General features: G+C 35.8%; 1 protein-coding gene across 1 annotated transcript; it reads left to right on the top strand.

The window, feature by feature from the left end:
- The first annotated feature begins 1,412 nt into the window (after positions 1-1,412).
- On the top strand, positions 1,413-3,185 carry LOC131148045 (scarecrow-like protein 14). Its single transcript, XM_058097785.1, has one exon. The coding sequence runs from the start codon at positions 1,413-1,415 to the stop codon at positions 3,183-3,185; it is 1,773 nt and encodes a 590-aa protein (XP_057953768.1).
- Positions 3,186-9,502: the final 6,317 nt, after the last annotated feature.

The following is a 9,502-nucleotide window of genomic DNA, read 5'->3' as shown; positions in this document are numbered from 1 at the left end:
GAGAGATGCTAGAAAATAGAGATGCAGCAGCGAACTCGTGAGTACAGAGAGTGCAGCGGCGTGGCAAAAGAGAAGATGAGTGCAACAGTAAACTTGTGAGTACAGAGAAAGGATAGTGCCAGTGTTAAGAGAGTGCAGGGGTGAAGCGACGGCAAGGCAAGGAAGGTTAGAAAAAAAAAAATTAGGTTTTGAACCTTGTGCTCTGATACCATGTTAAAATTGGAGAAAAAATAATTTTCTCTATTAATTCTTGAATATTACAGGAGTATATATATATATACATGAGAGAATTGAAAAATAGGAAAATATATTTTTCTAAAATGAAAAGTACATATTTCTCTAATAACTTATAAACCTCAGCACAAGAAATTACAACAATCCAAACTCCAAACTCCAACTCAGTGATAATTTGTAATATTTAATGAAACAATATTTTTAGTCAAACACAAAATATCTCAAGAAAAAATGCAATTAACACTCCAAAAAATACCACAGAACCATTTTTCTCACATAATAAAATGATGAAAATGCCTACCAGTTCTTTTTTTTTTAGTCTTTTTTCACTTGTAAAGTGGAAAATTATAGAGTAAAATGATGATTTAATACATTAAAAAATAAGTGCGGACTTCCAATAAAATCTTCTTCAGGACCTCTCAATCTCAAAATAGTGCAGATTGAGCATTCACATCTTGGACAAGTTTGGTTTTGGGGAACTAAATGTCGTTTCATATTAAATATTTCACCTCCTTGTCTCTCTGTCTTCTCCGTTTCCCCTTACTGGTTTCTCTTTCTTACAGATTGAGCATTCACATCTTGGACAAGTTCGGTTTTGGGGAACTAAATGTCGTTTCATATTAAATATTTCACCTCCTTGTCTCTCTGTCTTCTCTGTTTCCCTTCCTAGTTTCTCTTTCTTAGTTTCTTCTTTAAATATTAACTCCAGCCTTTTCTTCTTTCACTTTCCCCCCCATCTATGCCGGTTCTTCTTACATATCAGTTTTGAAGCCCGTCTTATACAGTTTACTATGGTGGGGTTTCTGAAACTTATTCCAATTCAAAGAAAACTAAACTCCTTTGATCTAAATTAGTTCATGGATTTTCCTTCTCTTCCACCTGATCAGCAGGAGCCAGCTGATTGCTTGGCCCCGCCTTCCATGGTGAACCCACCTGAAGGAGACTTTGACAATCGGCGACATTTTCCTGATACTATTTACAATGAAATGGCAGAGTTGCTCATGGAGGAGGACATGGTGGAAATATTCAACGACCCATTGGCTCTTCGAGTCGCCAAGGAATCGTTTTACGAAGTTCTGGATAAGCGGTATTCTCCTTCACCCGAATAGCCCACGCCTTTCTGCAGTGTTTGTACTAGCAACTCTGTTCTTCATTCCACTTCGGCATCCACCTCAAAAATGCCCATCAGTGGGAGTTCTGCCACTGCGCCTATGGACCCTCATGTAAGTTCAACACCTACTTCTTCAAATCCTTTTATTAACCACAACGAGTCTGTATTTCTGTTTCAAAGAGGGGTACAGGAAGCTAGTAAGTTCCTTCAAAACATTGATTTGGAGAAGTCTAAGTGCACGTGGCTTCCAAAGTGCAAGGGCGGCGACGCTGATGAGCCGGAGGCGAAGAATGATCACGAGTCATTGAGAGATGATGAGTCCATAATGTTTTTTAGGAGAGGGGTTAAGGAAGCTAGTAAACTCCTTCTAGTTATTGATTTGGGCAACTATTACTCTGCTCTACCACCAGGATCCAAGGAGCCCGACGATGGAACGGGGAAGAATAATCATGACAAGGAGGAAACAGATGCAGAAGGAGGGAGGAGTAACAAGCAGCTGGCGGTTCGTGCAGAAGAGGAGGAGTTGTCGGAGATGCTCGAAAAGGTTTTTCTCTTTCCTGAGGATGATAAGGAGCAGCAGGCGTGTACTGCTGCTCATGAAGTTCAGCAGACTGGACAATACAAGTTGTTGCTTCAGAATAAGCAACCATGTGGATTTAAGGTTGGGGTGTTTGCGAGGAAAAGGAGAAGTACAAAAGTGGTGGAATTGAAGGTTCTTCTTTTTCTTTGTGCCCAGGCCATAATTGATACTAATTGGAAGGCTGCACATGAAATGTTGAAGGAGATTAGGCAGTACTCTTCTCCTTTTGGGGATGGAACTCAAAGGATTAGCCATCATTTTGCCGATGGTATTGAGGCACGATTGGCAGGAGTTGGGAATCAAATTTATCGTACCTGGTACTCTAAGAGACCGTCGCCCGACGCTATGTTGAAATCTTATCAGGCATTTGCTTCGGCCTACCCATTCAGAAGGATTAGTTTATATTTTGCGAACCATAACATTTTGGGTGTAACTAACGGAGCAACAAAGATTCACATTATAGATTTTGGTATACAACTTGGATTCCAATGGCCCATCATTGTGCTTGATCTCTTAGCGAGAGTTGGTGGGCCTCCCAAACTTTGCATTACAGGACTTGAGATCCCTCTAGCTAGATTTTGGAGAGCACAAAAAGTTGGGGAGATGGGACGTGGTATGGCAAAGTATTTTGAGCGCTTTGATATTCCATTTGAGTACAATGCTATCAATAAGAAATGGGATACTATTCAAATTGAAGACCTTAATATTGACAAAGACGAGGTCATTGCTGTAAATTGCCTATACGAATTTGAGAATCATCTACCTGATGACACAATAGCACCAAAGAGTCAAAGGAACATTGTTCTAAACTTAATCAAGAAGATGAATCCTAATATATTCATCCATGCTATTAATAATGGGTTTTTCAATGACCCCTTCTTTTTCCCTCGATTTCAGAAAGCATTCTACCACTACTCGACATTGTTTGATATGATGGATACTATCTTTACCCATGAAAATCTAGGAAGGATGATGTTTGAGCAAGAGTTTTTTAGGCGCGAAGTTTTGAATATTATAGCATGTGATGGTTTAGAAAGAGTTGTAAGGCCTGAAACATACAAGCATTGGCATGCTCAAAATATGAAGGTTGGGTTTAGGCCGCTTCCGCTAAATAGGGAACTCATGAAGACATTAAAAGAAAAGGTAGTATCTAACTACCACAAGGATTTTCTGATTGAGAAAGATGGCCATTGGATGCTATTGGGATGGAAAGGCCAAATTTTACAAGCTCTCTCTTGTTGGGTTATAAAGGAACCCTAGGGCATTTTCATATTGCATAACTATTAAACTATGAAATTGTTTCAAAGTTACTATGCATCATGTTCCATCATTGTGCTTTAAGAATGAAGATTTGAAGCAAAATGTATGTGTAACAACCCAAAATTTCTATCCATTTTTTTAATTTATTATTTTTCATGCTATAAAACATAATCTTTGATACCCTGTAAATAAACATCTATCATCTTCACGACCCAGAGTAGGCGCCGTGGTAACTTGTGCAATTCCTATGTTCTACCTATGTAGTAGAAAAACATAACATCCAATACATAACCCAAAATACATAATACCATAGTTTTACGGACCCACCTGTATATACCCATGCGCATATATATCATTTCCAAAAATCCCAAAATATTGTGGGCTCCTTTACCTCTAAGCCGACCCAGCCCGCTTCTCTAGATTACCTGAAATATTTATACTGGTGGGGTGAGACACCTCTCAGTAAGGAGAAAATAGGTTATAACCAATGTGTGGCATATGAGTTTGTACATAAATTATAACCTTTAATTAAAACTATAAATAGGATATCATGCAAAAAGTATAAGTATAACAGTCTACATCTATGTCATTTAAAGTACTTTATTTTCTTAGTTATCTATTCAATCGTAGTTCTATCTATAATAAGTAATCTCTGTTTTCTGTGAATGCTATAATACATACATAACTCTGAAAACAACCCCTAGATGGCTGTATGTCATGATTTAACCCCTCATGACTAGGTTGTGTGGCTCGTAGGCAGGCCTAAACACTGGTTGGTCCTCTAATGTCAGCCTAATTGTATGCATCTATATATGCCTCAAGCTTGAAAGGCCCCACTCCACCTGGCCCGGACGTCAGGGAGTCCTCTACCCTATCTGTGGCACAATTGGTTGTACCATACTCTATCTGAGATGTATGGTTGTACTGTCTATACTGTATAGCTATGGTACCATGCTCTGTAAACTGCTTTGTTCCATCAAGGTTTGATACTATATAATACTATTTCTATATAATATCTATCTTATTTTACCATGATTCTGTATTATCTATATTAACCATGATTCTGTTATTCTCTGTATTAACCATGACGCTGTAAATCTCTGTAATTCTGTATAATCTGTATTTCTATATAATCTGTATTTTTGTATGTCATGGTTCTATGTTCTGTATATTATAGTTCTATAAAATATTTTGTATAATCATGGTATTGTAAAACTTTGTATAAACATGTTTCTATAAAATATTGTATCACATGGTTTTGTATAATGTTGTATAAACATGGTTCTCTATAAAATACTGTATAAACATGGTTCTAAAAAATATTGTATAAACATATTTCTATATAACCATATAAACTGTAATTTTGTAAGCCTCTATATAGTTGTAGCTTTGTATATAAAACTGTATAAGTTGTATTTCATTACTCTGCAAAAACTATATAATCATAAGTCTGTAAATCTATATAAAATTTTGTAAATATTCCAGTATTTTCCTCATGCCACATAATTAAATAAAACTCTATAAATATGTATTGTAATACTATATAGTTTCCATGCTTATTTAGTGTAAAACCATACTTTGTAACTCATATTCAAGTACTATGTTATAATAATAAAATCTCTAAATTATCCGGCATAACATATTTCCCCTTACCTAACTATCTATGCTTTTGTTGGTCTTACAAGGCTTAACATCTTGTTTTGATGCTAACAAACAAGTAGAACTTAACATGCTTTGTTTAAGTGATGTATTTTTAGGACTCAATGATGAATGAAAAGTTAAAGAATTCATGAAAACTTGTACTTCAAATAAGGATGATTATATCAAGCTTGAATCATGGATTCAAAAATGGATTTAATGATAAAGCTTGAAGATCATGAGAGCATGAAGATTAAAGAAAACTTGATGAAAGCTCAAAAAAATATGAAGCAAGCATAAATACCTCAATGAATTCAAGAATTGAAAATTTGAAAGAGTTTATAGGAAATTTCATATAAGTACTTCAAATAATTTCAATATGGATACATGAAACTCTTAGGTTAATTTATTGAACCTAGATACCTTTCAGCATACTTGGAAAATATTTTTATAAAGTCAAAAATTATTTCAAAAAGATTAGAATCATTTTTGGAATGAAAAGAACCAAAAAAGAGGTTTTTCCAAATGCTGTTAATTTTTCTACATCTGCATTGAGGTGTATTTTTCTCTATCAAAAACTTTTTATTTTAAAAAGTGTTCAACATGAAATTTTAGGATTTTTTCTTAGCTTTCATTTGACACAAAGATCATCAAATTTGGAGTTACACAGAAAAGGTTATGACAGAGAAAAAAAAAAAAAAGGTACTCGAAGTTGACAACAACCAGTAGACTACATGAACTAGGACAGGCGCTTGGGTGGTCAAGCCAAGCGACTGACTGTGTCCTGACAGACGACTGCCACCCTACTACCACTACTGTTCCTTTAAAAATAACGTGGCAGGCTACTGCCAGATTGTGGCAGGCGACTGCCATGACCAAATATTTAAAAAAACCTCAATGGAAACATTTTTTAAATGGTTTGCTTGGGGCTCAAACTTTGTGAAAACTTGGGGAATACTCCAGGTCACTTGGGGACCAAGTTACATACCTTTTAAAGTCTATAAATAAACCTCAAATATCATTTAATCAATACACCAAGAATTCAAATTCAGCAAATATTCAAAATCTCTCTTAATTGCTCCTAAATTCTCAAGGCTCTCTCTTGCTTTCATGTTGCACGAATTCAACTGAGTTTTTGTTGATCTTCCTCCACCAGAATTGTGCTACAAATTTTAAATCTTTCAATCATTGAAAGAATTAATCGGTGATATACTTGCTTGAGCTTCAAGTTAATTTCCATATTATTATTTACTTTGAAGTATATTATTGTTCTGAATTGTTGTACTAATCAGCTCTTTGAGGAGCAAAGTCTTTGTACATATCTATTTGATCTTTATCTTGTAGATTGACGATCCAAGGATTGTTTTGTTCGTTGGTTAAGTATGGGGATATTGCTTAGAGAGGCGGGCTTTAGCCTATGTAAGGAGTGACCGAACGAGGATACATCATTTGGAGAAGGCGGGCTCTAGTCTTAACCAAGGAGTGTTGTAAAGGTTTGTTCTTCCCGTTAAAGGAACATGTTTAGTGAATCCTTTAGTGGTTTTCCAAAAGCGATGACGTAGGCTAGGTATAAGCCGAACCTCGTAAAAATCTCCATCTCACTCTTTCTTTCCCTACTCTTTATTTTCAGTACATATTTAAATTGCGTGGATGGTTTAAATTGAAAATCATATATACTAACATATATTTGGGAATCAAATTAACTTAAAGTTTATTTTTGATTTGGGTTGCGGAAACCGAAAGGGAATACGTTGGTTATACCATACCTTGCAGAAACCATATGGGAGTACGTTACTTGGTTAACAGCTCAAGGATAAATTAACTAAGAGTTTAGTTGAGTTTTGAATATTGAGAAGAGTATAGATATTGTGTTTATTGGATGTTGTAGTGCACATCATATTGAAGAAGCAAAACAATCAATACAGGGCTTTATATCAGCAAGTACAAATTTTATATATATAGGGCTTATATAAACAAACAAACTATTTTAAGTGCTGTAGGTAACTTGTGCTTGGCAAATCATTTGGTTGTTTGTTTTCAAATTATGGATGACTGGCTTGGTTACTTGAATGATTGGTTTGGTTGCTTGGTTATTTACATAGTTGTGTTGATTGATTGAATTGAAAGAACTAAGTTCTTGAGTGATTAAAGAATTAAACAAACAAGTCAAGAATTAGCTCAAAGAAATAAAAGAAGGTTAAGGATTCTTAAAATGAATTAAAAGAATTTTTTATAATCCAATTCACCCCCCTATTGGGACTACATCTTACTTTTCAGCTTTGATTACTGTTTCTCTATCTCACGCCTACGACGTTCGTAATTCCAAACCCTAAATTTACACACGTATGAATATATTCCCGTGAATCAACTGAATATCCAAAACAACGAAATATGCATATTCACAATTTTCTAAACTACAAATTATTTATTATTCTACTTGGGTTCCTGAGAAAATACCAGCTAAAATTCTTAGCTTGTCTGCGGTACTCTCACCAAACTCTGCATTTCACAAATTCCCAATTCCTCAGTTTAACTCCAAAACTATACTTATATTCACATTTCTAAGTCTATTCATTCCATAATTAAGATAAACAACCCATAAATACTTAGATAACACACTTACCTCCGTATTGGGATGGTGTCCCAAAACCCCAAATTGAAATTTCGCTCTACCTATGTTGTAGAGAATCTTCCAAAGAAACTTGCAGTGGTTCTTGATCATTGAAATGAGGCTTAACGAAGCAGGAATTGTAGATGAGAAGTGAGAGAGGTTTCGTGGGTTTGGAAAGGAGAGAGAGAGTGTGTAATTACCCGAAGAATAATGGTATTTAAATAATAAGAGAAAAGGAAATGGGAAACAAAAATAGAAGGAGGCAGCATGCTTCGTCGACGAACGCGAAGCGTTTGTCGACAACGTGGCACTATGAGCTCGTCGACGAAGATGCATTTCGTCGACAAGAAGATACCAAGAGGATGTTTTGGGTGACTCTGAATTTTTTCGACGAAGGGGAGAGCTCATCGACGAATTTCCTCTTGACCTCGTTGACGAGGTGATGTGGCTTGTCGACGGATCCCATAGTATAAATAACCCAAACCTCAGATTTAAACGCAGAAAATCAGCAAAATTACCTCTCTCTCTCTCTCTCTCTCTCTCTCTCTCTCTCTCTCTCTCCTCTACGGTTTCTCACTCTTCTCTCTTTGATTTTTGCTCTGACATTCTCCGAATCGACGATCTAAGGCCTCCACGACGCTCTTGGGGAAGTTCTTTCCAAATCTGCCGGAGCGGATCGTTGGTGGGGCAGAGTTGGAATTCATCCCTGGGTTGAGGTAAGACTTTTTATGTAAAATTTGGTCTTTCTGTAGTTATAGGAAAGATTATTCACATTGAAATACTAAAGTTTAGTTTTGGGAGTTGTCGTTTTCAGGGTGTTGAACGGGGAATCCTGCAGTGCAAGACCAGTGCATTTAGGGGGTTTTTTTCAGTATCAGGTAAGTGAATAAACTAAAGTAATTATTTTTCATGCAAATTATTATTATTTATCAACAAATTAATTTTCAGGAAAGCATATATTATATTTGTATATTATGGAGAAAATACATCTTTGAGAAAATACTTCTAGTATGTTGAAATGTATATATATGTATGAAATTCTAGAAATTATGATTTTGGAATATAATGTATGGTTTTATACAACAATGTGAGGCATGAGTATTATCTTATGTGGGAAGTAATATGATATGGTAATTTTATGAATAAAATATGTTTTCAGAAATTTTGAAATATTGCAGTACATTATAGTTTCAAAATACACGATAAATGAATTATTTATTCAGAATGATATGCATGAAATGTTCAGCGCAAGGCCATGATTGATAGCTGGCGCAAGGCCATGTATGATGTATGATTTCGATCCAAGGACGTATGTATATGTATGATTTTGGCGCAAGGCCACAAAATATGAAAGTAATCGGCGCAAAGCCGTATGTATTATGTTATTACAGAAAATGCAATCAATCTATTTATGTTAAACTGTATATTGTCATGTATTATATGTTATCAGAACCTAGATGATAGTTCAATTTAGTTACAGGAGTACGGTACCGTTTCTATACAGATCAAATATCTATGTTTAGACTTGTGCTAACCACCCCATAAGGGGGTGAGAGATGGATAGTCGATGTGGCTTTCAGTGTAGAGTTGTAGACGTCCACTTGGCAGTCTGGACCAGGGTGTGGTGGGCCCATTGTACTTATAGACATTTTTGACTCAGCAGTGGTCGGTCAACCATTGCTAGGTCTCGCATTCAGGCTGCACAACCCGTCGTGGGGGGTAATACATGATACCAGCTAGTTATACATCTTGGGTAAATCTTCAGTATTTCATGATCAATATAAATTATTAGAAATTATGAAAGTTATGATTTTCCAGAATATGAAATGTACTGTATATGTATTATAGTAATAAATGTTCATGGTGCCACATAACTCTATTTAGTATATTTTCCTTTACTGAGAAGTGTCTCACCCCCAAACTTAAATCATTTTCAGGAAACCTAGAAAGACTTACAGATCAAGGCCGCCGTTGAGATAGTGTGGTACTACCTTGCTAAGAGGGTAAGTGTTGGCCTTACTAGGTTTGATACTCCATTTTGATGCTAACAAACAAGTAGGATCTAACA

The sequence above is a fragment of the Malania oleifera genome, chromosome 2 (genome assembly GCF_029873635.1).
Source record: "Malania oleifera isolate guangnan ecotype guangnan chromosome 2, ASM2987363v1, whole genome shotgun sequence".
In the NCBI taxonomy this organism is placed as follows: Eukaryota; Viridiplantae; Streptophyta; class Magnoliopsida; order Santalales; family Ximeniaceae; genus Malania; species Malania oleifera.
Note: the sequence above shows the minus strand (reverse complement) of the source record. Positions and strands in the feature narration are given on the sequence as shown.